Source organism: Botryllus schlosseri, chromosome 3, assembly GCF_051294905.1.
Source record: "Botryllus schlosseri isolate E-star chromosome 3, Bs_hap1, whole genome shotgun sequence".
Lineage (NCBI taxonomy): Eukaryota > Metazoa > Chordata > Ascidiacea > Stolidobranchia > Styelidae > Botryllus > Botryllus schlosseri.
The window spans coordinates 1,424,745-1,438,477 of NC_137238.1; the positions used below are offsets into that span (position 1 = coordinate 1,424,745).

Here is a 13,733-nt window from a genome sequence, read left to right on the forward strand (position 1 = left end):
TGCAGACAGGGGGTCACAAAATAACATCATGCAACGAAGTCATACCAACGGGTTCGCCCGCCCGAATATGTTTAATTATTAGTAACGGGCCTTACAGTTTCCAAGAAACCTCAGAATGTTCGCTTCAAGTTTTGATGAGTCTGCGCACACTCCACAACTCACTGCGCTGAACCTTGGACAACAGTGTGTAACGACTAAAAAAAGGTAATAACTTCGTATTTGTTGTGCGCAACGTAGATTTTCTGTGCGCAGAGACCGTGTTAGCACTGCGCACGTGCGCAGCTTAGAGGGAACATTGCACCTCACGCAGCTCTACCGGTAAATGTGTTTACGTGAGCAGAGAGAGGATAAAAATTGATTGCAATTCCCGATGATATTGACCAATTTAATCATTAATTAGTGAAATTTTTCGCGCTTCGCGAGACTAGGCGAGAATAGCTGCCGCAGTAAATGGACACCCAATGTAGATACCTAATAGGCTATCAGCAAATAGCGGACAGCCTAATGGGGGTCTGGTAGGGAAGTTCCCCGGAAGTTTGGTTTATCACCCTCTGGGGGCCCTGGACCAACGTTTTTTGTTTGGAGGGGGGCTGACCAAGTGCTGTTACGGCCCTGGTAACGAATAATTGTACCTGCGGGCACGCCGAATATGTTTAATTATTAATTACGTGCCCTTTATTTTCCTATACAACAGCTCACTCAGTGCTACTGGTAAATATGATTACGTGGGCTGAGAGGATAAAAAGTTTATAGCGTCTTATTTATGTAATTACCACCTATTCATTCATGCATTATAGAAAATTTTGGTACCTAGGGCGACCAGGCCACACAAACTTTGCTGACCATCAAAATCACGATATGGGATTCCTGGGGGTGAAGCCCTCAGAGTTTCAGTTTATCACGCTATGGGTGCGCAAGGCAATCGTTTTAGGGGGGTTGACGAAGTGCTGTTACGACCCTCCCTCATACTCAAAAAGATTTCCTCTATAACCTACAAATTTCTCATTAGTGTGTGTTGTCTCGTACGTGTACTGTATAACTGTTTATTTATGAATTGCGTTGCTACTATAGTACCGTATGTCCGTATACTTCATAGTTTGTTATTGTTGCCATTGGTACAATGCGAATTTCATGGTCTGTGATTTTGATTGTTGCGTCATACTTTGCCTTTTTGGTTTTGCTTTTAAATCTGTTTAAATCCCTTAGTGCAGTGGTTCTCAACCTTTTTCACCTCGCGGACCGGTAAAATTTCGAAACATATTAGACGGACCGGTGAACCTTAAAAAATTGAGATCAACCCCAAATGTAATGTATCCAGTCGTTTTTCTGCAAGTATGGTAGTAGAGCAGGGGTGGCCAACCTTTTTGCTATTCAGGGCCGCATTTCGATTACTTATACGGCCCACGGCCACATTCCAGGACATAGTCGCAATGAAACAACTGGACACCATACCCCTGTTAAACTGTGCAGTGTGCATGTCCAAGTCCATGCCCATTTCTGATGAACTCCGGACTAATCTACTTTTTTATATCGTCTTAATATAGTCATCGAAATCGCTACATCGTGGTAATATTATGAATAACAACTGGGATCGGTTCTGGGCGCACAATGCGCGAATTTTTTTCAGATTTACGACTGAATTTCGTCATTAATATTCGGATAGTTTCACATATTACTATAAAATATATTTATCCTTTCTCAACCAAAGTGATCAGATCCTTCGGTAGAGTTGAAGGAGGGAGTGTTTTCGAAAATTTAGAGCAAATGGATGCATCTTCGGGTGAACCAATTGTTAGTATAGACACTTTGGTCCGTGTTGGTGTTTGTTGGCCTCCCAACTGGATTGTCAGTATAGTGGAAATAGTGGAATCTCCCAAATGTACCAGAAATCAATTTCTTTCGTCAGGAGCGCACGATTTCAGATTGTTATATCTATATGGGGTGCATCATTTTCCTCCGCTGTTCCCATCTTTACTGTGGGGCTCAGATTGCAACGGGCGCTACGACTACTTCATCAAATAACTTTCAGTTGCGAGGAGAGTATAATTTCATTACCCGAAAAAATCGTATTTTGCTACTCGACTCGAATCATTAAAATAATTACTCGATTCAGATTCGAGTACTCGAATCATTCTGCCCAGCCCTAGTCATCTCATCGCACTCGTTGTCGAAGGCGAATTTGTATTTGAAGTCGTAGTAGAAGCCGCCGCTAATTGGCGTTCGTATGCGTGTATTGTTCATATCAATTCTTTGTAGTCGTAACTTTATCGTTTATTATGGTTGGTGGATAATTTGGGTGGGTATTGGTGGGGGAGTGATAGAGGCTGGGAAGGGTTGGGATTATGAGATGGGACGGGAGGTTAGGATGCTTGGGATAGGTTGTGGGGGAAATGGTTGGGTTATGTGGGTCGATAAATACAATTTATCATGCACTATCGGATAGCTTTCATCATTGTCGGAGCTTGCGATCCGTCGTATACATTGCGCATGAATTCGTCGAGTTTAGCGTCGATAGCCATTTGCAGGTCTGTATATATTGTTCCAGATCTTGTATTCGATTTGATAATTCACTTACATTAATCAACGTTAGTTTCCTGGCTTAAGCAGGGACCCTTTATGAAGTTATTACTGTATAGGTCACACTTTACAAAACATTTGTGTTTACCTTTCGGCATTGTTTGTCAACCCCGTTATATCTAGATATGCAAAAATAATTCTTGGATATGGCGAACAAAAACACGTGCGTTTCAAATAATTCAAACGAACGTATTCAACAACAACAACAACAGCAAGATGTTATCGAGCGTTGCCAATGTAAAATAACATGACGTCATATCAAAGTTTTATCAGGTTATTCTTTATCACATTCTGTTAATCCAAGGACGAACCTTACGCATCGCTATTTATATACAACATTATCAGGGTATTGATTCAGTTATCATTGAGAATTTTTTTAATATTCAACGTACCTAAATTTTCATTTTGGTGCAAATTAATTCAGCTTTAATGTATGTTTAAATACAAAGGAGTACTGAAAAACTGTATATCCAATTTCTTTGAATGGATCGCGGCACAATCGTTACGCGAGAACCGTTCCAAGAAAGCTTAGTGTAACTATCCCCGTGTGGACACTCTAACTATGACGCGAGGAAAAGAATTGAAATCAAATATCCTTTTCATGCACAATGTATCGATGAATTTTTAACATGGTCAATTTACATATTAAGGAGTTTTGCTGCGCGTTGCACGTCCCGAACCTGACGAAAGAAGAAGTGAGGGAATTTGTCGCAACTCAACTGAGCGACAGTAGAATGGAAATGACAAGACAGCTTCTGTACGGGTTGATTTTGGATGACAAAGTTACGAAACCCATGACTAATTACCTTGCAGGTATGTGTATTAGGGATGGTGTGAACGTGAGGTCCACGTTCGCGTTCTTAGTGTGAACCTCAGAAATTTAGAGGATCGCGTTCACAATCGAACCTTGGCACGCTCTGCACTCTGAACCTTATTCATATATTGCAATTTTCATTTTTGCATGGTTACTATAATTAAAGGTCGGCGCGTCTGCCCAGACTTCCTCGCGGCCAACTTCGTTCAACATCGTCGCGATATCGCGAACCCAAGAATAAAGGCGGAATGCCCCCAGGTTTAGAACAACTATCTTTGAATAAGGCATCCAATCGGCCTAAACCGACTCTATGGATATACCGTTATCTTTTAATTGCGATTATAATTAGACTGATTTTGGTAAATGAATGTTTTAATTGTTTATTTTTAATCGCAGTTTCCGCGCGGTTGGTAGTTCCCATATTAAAACCAATATAATAATAATAATAATTGGTACGATTACAGCCCAGCACCAGTGACAGAAAACGAACAAGTAAAAATTCTGTGGGATGTACCAGTTATAACTGACCGCGAAATCAGGAGCAACCGCCCGGATATAATCGTCAAACTAAAAAAGAAAAGAGAATGCTTATTCATTGAACTGGCTGTCCCAGCTGATCACAACCTACTGCAAAAAGAATCAGAAAAACACTCCAAATACGCAGACCTCAAAATGGAATGTGAGAAAATGTGGCGATGCAAAATAAACATTGTACCGATAGTCATTGGTGCTACAGGGGTCGTGAGCAAAAAACTCATGAGGCATATCCAACAAATTCCGGGTAACGTTCGATTCGACATGATCCAGAAGATCACATTATTGGGCACTGTGCACATTCTTCGGAAGGCCTTGAATGCACCACTGGACTAAAATTACAGTTGTGAATCACAGCATAATTTCTGTAATTTCGATTCTTCATCTTCAATCATCTCTACCTCTGCTCTGTAACCCTTGCCAATTCTTCATCTGCTGCAATTCTGTAATCTGACCTCTCCGTGTATTGCATAGGAATAACAATTTGAATGTATTACTGAAATTTTAAAAATTTACTCCAATCTCGCCATTTTCCTTTGGGGGCAGGTTGCTCCCCGGATTATGTGTGTATCTACCAGTTTTACTGTGAATAAAGAATATAATAATAATAATAATCCCCAGAAAAAAAGGTGGTCGAGGACTACAAGAAATTGAACAAACTTTCAAAACAGAAATCATCGGCTTGTCACAGTACATCAACAACAGCGAAAACATTTACTGCATACTCATTGCACAGGAAGACAAACAGCGCAAAACAAAATCTCTGAGCTATCGTCACGACAAGTACGTCAGAGAAGTCAACATGGAAACAGCTAATCTGTACACTGCTGAAAACACTGTTGCCAAACCCACAACAATAGCAAAAGCAGCACGAGTTCAGTACAAAAATGCAATGCTCAAAATGAGAGAAACGATATGGGAATCGATGCCTCTTCATGGACAGCACAAGAAGTTAACTTCACAGCCCCATGTAGACGAGCTTTCATGGACCTGGCTATCCAGCTCAGGCCTGAAACCGGCAAGCGAAGGATTCATTTTCGCAGCACAAGACCAATCGCTTCCTACAAAATACTATCGCAAAAGAATTCTGAAGCAAAACACGGACGGCAAATGCAGAATGTGCCACAACCAAAATGAAACTGTAGCACATCTCATGTCCGGCTGTGGTGCACTTGCAGCTACCGAATACACATTGAGACACAATAGGATTGGTCACTACATTCATCTTGAATTATGCAAACATTTTAACATCACCACTTCGACAAAAAATTGGTACGATTACAGCCCAGCACCAGTGACAGAAAACGAACAAGTAAAAATTCTGTGGGATGTACCAGTTATAACTGACCGCGAAATCAGGAGCAACCGCCCGGATATAATCGTCAAACTAAAAAAGAAAAGAGAATGCTTATTCATTGAACTGGCTGTCCCAGCTGATCACAACCTACTGCAAAAAGAATCAGAAAAACACTCCAAATACGCAGACCTCAAAATGGAATGTGAGAAAATGTGGCGATGCAAAATAAACATTGTACCGATAGTCATTGGTGCTACAGGGGTCGTGAGCAAAAAACTCATGAGGCATATCCATCAAATCCCGGGTAACGTTCGATTCGACATGATCCAGAAGATCACATTATTGGGCACTGTGCACATTCTTCGGAAGGCCTTGAATGCACCACTGGACTAAAATTACACTTGTGAATCACAGCATAATTTCTGTAATTTCGATTTTTCATCTTCAATCATCTCTACCTCTGCTCTGTAACCCTTGCCAATTCTTCATCTGCTGCAATTCTGTAATCTGAATTCTCCGTGTATTGCATAGGAATAAGAATTTGAATGTATTACTGAAATTTTAAAAATATACTCCAATCTCGCCATTTTCCTTTGGGGGCAGGTTGCTCCCCGGATTATGTGTGTATCTACCAGTTTTACTGTGAATAAAGAATATAATAATAATAATAATAATCATGGACCTGGCTATCCAGCTCTGGCCTGAAACCGGCAAGCGAAGGATTCATTTTCGCAGCACAAGACCAATCGCTTCCTACAAAATACTATCGGAAAAGAATTCTGAAGCAAAACACAGACGGCAAATGCAGAATGTGCCACAACCAAAATGAAACTGTAGCACATCTCATGTCCGGCTGTGGTGCACTTGCAGCTACCGAATACACATGGAGACACAATAGGATTGGTCACTACATTCATCTTGAGTTATGCAAACATTTTAACATCACCACTTCGACAAAAAATTGGTACGATTACAGCCCAGCACCAGTGACAGAAAACGAACAAGTAAAAATTCTGTGGGATGTACCAGTTATAACTGACCGCGAAATCAGGAGCAACCGCCCGGATATAATCGTCAAACTAAAAAAGAAAAGAGAATGCTTATTCATTGAACTGGCTGTCCCAGCTGATCACAACCTACTGCAAAAAGAATCAGAAAAACACTCCAAATACGCAGATCTCAAAATGGAATGTGAGAAAATGTGGCGATGCAAAATAAACATTGTACCGATAGTCATTGGTGCTACAGGGGTCGTGAGCAAAAAACTCATGAGGCATATCCAACAAATCCCGGGTAACGTTCGATTCGACATGATCCAGAAGATCACATTATTGGGCACTGTGTACATTCTTCGGAAGGCCTTGAATGCACCACTGGATTAAAATTACACTTGTGAATCACAGCATAATTTCTGTAATTTCGATTATTCATCTTCAATCATCTCTACCTCTGCTCTGTAACCCTTGCCAATTCTTCATCTGCTGCAATTCTGTAATCTGACTTCTCCGTGTATTGCATAGGAATAACAATTTGAATGTATTACTGAAATTTTAAAAATTTACTCCAATCTCGCCATTTTCCTTTGGGGGCAGGTTGCTCCCCGGATTATGAGTGTATCTACCAGTTTTACTGTGAATAAAGAATATAATAATAATATAATAATTTATAGAGCGCCGAATATAACAATATATCATTACTACACTAGGGCGCTGTACATAAAAGGCAATAAAATACAAAAGTAAACGATATGTATAAAAGAAGAAGTGCATAGTTGTAGGGCGGAATGAACACTAGGCCTACTCTAGTTCGAACGCTCGTGTGAATAAAACGGTCTTGATTTTGCGTTTGAAAACATATAGCGATTAACATAGTCTGATAGAAATTGGAAGATTGTTCCACAGAATGGCGGCCGAGGAAGAAAAGGTTCTCTCGCCGTAGGTCGATGTTCTGACTCTTGGAACGGACCAGAGCTTTTGCGACTGAGAACGTAGCGCTCTTCCGGGATTATACATTGACACTAGCTCACGAAGATACGCTGGTGCACTTCCCTCCATGCATTTGAAGACGTACAGAAGAAGCTTGTATTCAGACCTAAATTTCACGGGTAACCAATGAAGGGGTCTAAGAATCGGTGTTACGTGATCACGCTTCCTTGACCGAGTTACCAAACGAGCAGCGATGTTTTGGATCTTTTGTAGCTTGTCGATGCAATTTTGGTTTACCCCGTAAAGCAGAGCATTTCCATAGTCGAACCGTGATATCACCAGCGACAGTATTATGGCTTTGCATGCATCCTCAGATAGGTAGTTCCCGATTCGACTGATCTTGTGGATATACATGAAACAGATTTTTGATGTATAGTCGATATGTTTTTCCATTGAGAGCATGCCGTCAAAGTGAATACCTAGGTTACGTACGCAGGTCTTGGCTTGGATGGTGTCTGGTCCGAATCTGATGGTGAATTGATTGTGGTCGATGGGGCGTCTGGTTGGCGTAAAAATTATGAGTTCAGTTTTCTCTTTGTTTAACTTGAGACGATTTTGTGTCATCCAGAGCTCAATATCAATAAGACATCGCTGTAACTTGGATGACACGCTCTCCCAATCATTGCTATTTCTCATAAGACCGTAGACCTGTGTATCATCCGCGTAGCAATGGTGGAAGAAACCATGGCGACGGCAAATATCTCCGACTGGCTTCGTGTACATGAGGTAGAGCAATGGGCCGAGAACAGAACCCTGTGGTACGCCTGATTCGATTTGAATCTCTGACGAGCGGACACCATAACAATTCGTGCGCAGCGCGAAGAAATATTTCATGTAGCAAAAATCTGCCCAACAATACTATTGTCTGTGTTGAATTACGAAAAAATATGAGTTTCCTTCAAGCATTCAGAATTCCAGACATTTGGGCAGATTTTAGAATTTCCTCCCGGACGCAGTTTTAACAGTGAAATTCCGGACGTATGGCAACCCTACACTAGAAGATCATGCACCTAGACCAGGGGTTCTCAACCTGGGGGGCGGAAGGCTCTCAGGGCGGGGCGAGAAATTTTTGTCAATTTTGTCAATGTCTGTATAAATTGTGACTAAACATGTATTTCACAACCATTCTGAAGAGATGATTATTGAAGATTAAACCTAATTAGTATTCTAGAAAGCTTGCCAAACTCAAACTCCAGCAGTCGCGCTCAACGGAGTATAGGCTGACTTCAACTTCATTTGAGCAAATTTTTGATATTCTTTGAAGATTTAGAGAAATTCCTATACGTGCAAGTCATTCATTACTTTATAGCAGGGGTGGGCAAACTTTTGAGCTCGCGGGCCGCATTCAACATCTGAATCCATTCGCGGGCCGCACTATATAAAATTGAGATTTGTAAACCAAAACGCAATATTGATATTTGATTATATAGTGAGGACATGGAGATAATATATGTGCTTATTTAAAACAAGCCGAACATTGCTTTGATGATATCGTACACGCGTCAGAAACATATATTGGCGAGAGAGGCTAGCGGACCTCAATAACCAATTTGTCAAAACTATAGAGATGAAAGTCGGTTGGCCCGATTCTTAGAACAGGATTGAAAATTAAATCTGTGAGCAGCGATCTGTACATAGATTTACTAATTCCACTTTTGGTTCAGTTCCAGGACACACAATGCTGACAGCACCATAACCATGTCAGCTTCAATCACGCTTGCACTATGTGTAGATCAAATATAAATACCCTGATTCTACCCATACAGACAACGAATCTACCTAAGACACGCCCGAATCGTTTTTTACAAGCACATCACTGAAGTAATTAAAAATGGAGTGGCCAATCTGAAATCCCACTCGTGATCCAAATTATGTCAATCTCATTGCAGCTATCCCGCTGTGATATTAAGTATTTACCTTAGATCAGTGGTTTTCAAACTTTTTAAGACACGCCCCCCAACCTTATGATGCTTTCACGCCCCCAAGGGGGGGAGGGGGCGCCCACCAGTTTAAGAACCACTGTCTTAGAATTATCATGGTGAAATATACTACGAAAAAGTTAATCAAGTCCCTGCAATAATTCGATTTTTAGTACGCATTTTATCAATATTTTTTAAAAGTTTCTTTACACTCTCGCGAGCCGCACAGAACGTGTTGCGGGCCGCATGCGGCCCGCGGGCCGTAGTTTGCCCACCCCTGCTTTATAGCCTTGGCAGTAGCCCAAATCTCTGTGCGCTAGGTAGCTGTTGTTGATAGTTGGCGAACTGCACTGCCTAAAACAGACTTAGATGCAATATGGGTTGCCCGGTTTTGCCCTCAATTTGGCTATAAATCAACACAATTTATTTCATTTCCAAAACTGATCAAATTTAGCATGGCAGGACAGGACGACGCCGTGCTCTCTGTAGCATCAGGATTAGTCTCATTAGTCTCAGTGCAGCCTGCCTTGAAATTAATTGATGTCCTTTTCAATGTTTTTTTTGTTATTTTCGAACAAGTTTGGGGAAGTTTGTCAGTAATGTAAAAGACTTGACAACTGGAATGTGGGCAGCCCGTACGGCCGCATGCGGCCGTAGAAGGGAATTTGTGCGGTCGTCGATGCCTAATTCAATTAGTATGTGTTGGCAGCCGTAGACATGCAAATTGCAATTACGAATTCACTCCCGAATTTTCGAGAGATTTTATTTAATCTTGAAATTTTCTCCGCGCTCCGCCCAATTAAACAAGACTTAATGCAGTAGCGCCCTTCTTACTTTGAGCAGGAATGGGAATCGTCTAGAAATAACAATTCATTCGCGGCTCTGAAAAATTTCCGCGCTCCGCGCGACAATATTCACTCCCAGCAACTATTCATAACATTGCCACGCGCGATTTCGGTGCGTACAATAGGCCGTTGTGAAAAGTTGAATAGTCAGGAGTTCACAGGGAATGGATATGGACAGTTTACCATAGGTATTTTGCGTCCAGATCGTTCATTGCGGTTATGCACTGGAATGCGGCCTCGGGCTACATAAGTAATCGAAATGCGGCCATGGTTAGCAGGAAGGTTGCCCACCTCTGTATTAGATGACGTGCACTTTTTGACATGACGATAAATGTAAGGGGGGTTAGGGGGGCGCGATGTTTTTGATCATCTCCAGGGGGCGCCTGTCAAAAAAGGTTGAGAACCGCTGGTTTAGACAATTCGCTGCGATGCGCATAAGTAACATAAAATTCGAATTCCTCTGTTCCTCTGTTCCTTTTAGGTTCAGTGCATCACATCTTCGTATTGTTTGGGGTGGATCTTGGCCACGAATGTGCTACGTACAAATATCGAGATACGTATAATGCACAAGATAGCTCAAGTATAAAACAATTTGATCAATTTGGTGTCATATTATCACTGGTTGGGCGTTGTATATACAGTACACCGGAATTGGACTGAGTGACATTCAAATATTGCAATGCAAACCCCTGCGACCCATGACTAAGACGAGACTAATATTGTAGCCAATCGCCTCGCGAATAAAATTAACTTGTACTATATTTTGCAACCCCAGATTCGGTTTCCAAGTTTCTTGATGAAGTTTGATGAAGTCAGAATCAGGAGTATTCGTTGAAGTTGTACTTTGCTGTGTAGTAGTGTCGTAGTTGAGTATGGATGCATCTTATAATATCAGCTAGCAGTAGATTTAGTGTTTCTGACTCTCTGAAGAGACACGATCGTCCGATGAGCTATCTATTTTTAAAACTTTATTCACCAAACCTAATTACAACCATATGCTAAGCATAAAGTGTTTCCTGCGTGATATCTGATATACTGCCCATATGGAACACTTTCATCATACTTTCAACTGCGATCTCTAGTTTGCAATATTATTAATACAAAATTCTTTATAACAGATAGGAAAACGTCTATCAAGGAGTGCAGAGAAATATTGATCGAACAACTTGATGGCATGACAGAAAATGGCATCATTCGAGACATTCAAACAATCAAGCTTCTGAGTGGATGTGGAGATGGGACTATAGAGAATATGAAGCAAAAAGTACAAAGAATCGTCATCGAATATCTGCCATACCTACTACAGAATGATCGCATATTATTGGCTTCAATGATAAAAAGACTATCACCTCTCGCTGAAGTGAAATTCAATCAATTCAATTTGGATCCTTCCCTGATTCCACTCGTGAATGATTTTCTCTCTGCGGTTGACGTGTTCGAGGTAATATTATCATAATTATGGTATTCAAATCAGGTCACAATCAATTGGAATTGCATATCCACGAGATGCTCCATGACGTATCCCTCATTCGCAAATTACCGGTTTTTATAAGTATTTCAATAGGATTGTGCGCTTTCACCCTGTGAATCCATATGACGAGATAGTGTGATAGTGGTACGGTCGACAGTTTAAAAACCAAGGGTTTGCGAGTTCGAGTCCGAACGAGGTCGACTCTGGTATTCCTGCCAAAGTGTTAAAATTTTTAGGCTCCTCCGCGCCATGTTATCCACGTCTTAAAAGCCGAGAATGAAACTGACCGTGCTAAATTCCGGCTGATTAGGAATCTTAATAAAGATTATCGACTTGTTCTAAATGACCATAGCAGTCGACAACCGACTGAACTCTTTTAGTTTCATCAACCCTTTGCTAAACTACTGTTGCTGATAAGTTACACAAAAACGCAACGACACAGCCAATCAATTTAATTACCGGACTGTGACGGTGAATCGTGGTTTCTTCCCGGTTTCTCGTGATCGAATATGCAACATCGAGGAAAGGATATTTTTCGATTGAAATTTATATTTGTCCCCATCATCGTGTTTTCACAATGATTACTGAAATAAGATATATTCTAATGATCCGAACCGTCGTTTTCGTCTCACAACATTAAGAATATGACACCGTTCTATTTCCAGCTTGAATGCATGGCTATCGAGGATACATCCTTAGCGCACGAAAATATTGTTGGGTATTTGGATATTTGGCGACATTGTCCTAGCAGTGAAATCTATCTATACGAATGTAATCTGACTAAGGAAAATCTCACCATGATTGCTCAAGTCTTCCAGAATTTTAACCAGGTATTGATTCTCATATCGTTATCTATACCCTTGTAGAAGTATATATTCACCTTATCCTAATTAGCAATATCTGCATCCAATCATTGGCGGTGTCACAACCGATTCACACCAAGAAAATCACCGATTCAATGTTTAATTATAGATAACTAACATACGGATGGATGAGGGGCTCAGTCATTACACTTGAATAGGCCCAGACCTAATGATGAGTCGGCTAAAACCAGCATTATTGGTAGCCGCATACTTGGCGATACGAACCCTGAAATGCAATAAAACTAGTTTTCACTGAAAGCTAGTGTCAGTAGTTAGTATGATCGGTCGTGAGGTGCGTGGGGCTCTTATGGCGGGGTGGTGAGCGGCTGGAAAACCGGGGGTGGTGAGCGGCTCCTTATACCTTATGGCGGGGTGGTGAGCGGCTATTGTGTCTTATGGCGGGGGTGGTGAGCGGCTCTTATTTCTTATGGCGGGGGTCGTGAGCGGCTGGAAAACCGGGGGTGGTGAGCGGCTTTTATGTCTTATGGCGGTGGTCGTGAGCGGCTATTGTGTCTTATGGCGGGGCGACATGCGGCTATTGTGTCTTATGGATGCGGGATAGCTCGCACGCGGCTTCGTTGTTGGCATGTCGTACTTCGTGTTGAATATGTATCAAGTAAATAGTCATGTGATTGGTCCTTAGGTAATGTGTATATTCCAAATTACGGCGAGTACGACAATGATATATCGTTATTCTTATGGGCACGGCGATGATTCGTACTTTCGTTTATAGACTGCGGGTGGCATGTCGTACTTTCAGCAAAAAAGGTGTGAAATAGTTTGCTAAGTCTAGGAATCACTTGCAAGGTAATGTTTGGGTAATTAGATTACCACAGAGCCGGCGTAGACGGCAATTCGAATATCAACAATAACCACGCTCACAAACTAACAGTTCAAAAATGTGTGAAATAGTTTGCAAAACTCCGCGATCGCCCACAAGATAATGTCTCGGACATAACCATCTTTAGTGACTTGGTGTTACAGGCATATCGATCACTCACGCGGTGAAATTTTCGTAAGCAGTTTGGCACAGAGCTTGATTTCACTCGTAAGATTTAATAAGTAACGAATAACAGACCGCCAGTGTCGGTAACTTGAATAGCGACAAATTGTCACTTATTTCCGCTCTAACCCTAATCCTTTGTGAAGTGAACGCTTATTCAAAAGGGTGTGATATAATTTTAAAATCCGACGACCACTCACCGGATAATGCTTCAGACGCTCACAAGGTAATATTTCGGTAATTAGTTTGTCCCAGAACCGTCGCAGGCGGTGATTCGAAAACCAACAATTTGTCACTCGCCCGCGATCGCTATATGTTTCACACCTCCAGAATAGTGGCTGACTTTAGTTGCGTGATAAGATCCATGAAAATATTCAATCAATGTGTTAGTTTGTCAACTTGAAATGAAACTCACTACACAAATC

The 13,733-nt window shown here is 41.4% G+C and overlaps 1 protein-coding gene across 1 annotated transcript in view; it reads left to right on the forward strand.

Annotated features, from left to right (window-relative positions):
• LOC145435464 (uncharacterized) overlaps nucleotides 1–13,733 on the forward strand; it is a 440,390-nt gene that overhangs the window by 26,075 nt on the left and 400,582 nt on the right. The window contains exons 8-10 of the mRNA XM_080312744.1: nucleotides 3,228–3,390; nucleotides 11,090–11,412; nucleotides 12,108–12,272. Of these exons, the coding sequence (XP_080168870.1) occupies nucleotides 3,228–3,390; nucleotides 11,090–11,412; nucleotides 12,108–12,272 (651 nt within the window). The remainder of the gene's footprint in view (nucleotides 1–3,227; nucleotides 3,391–11,089; nucleotides 11,413–12,107; nucleotides 12,273–13,733) is intronic.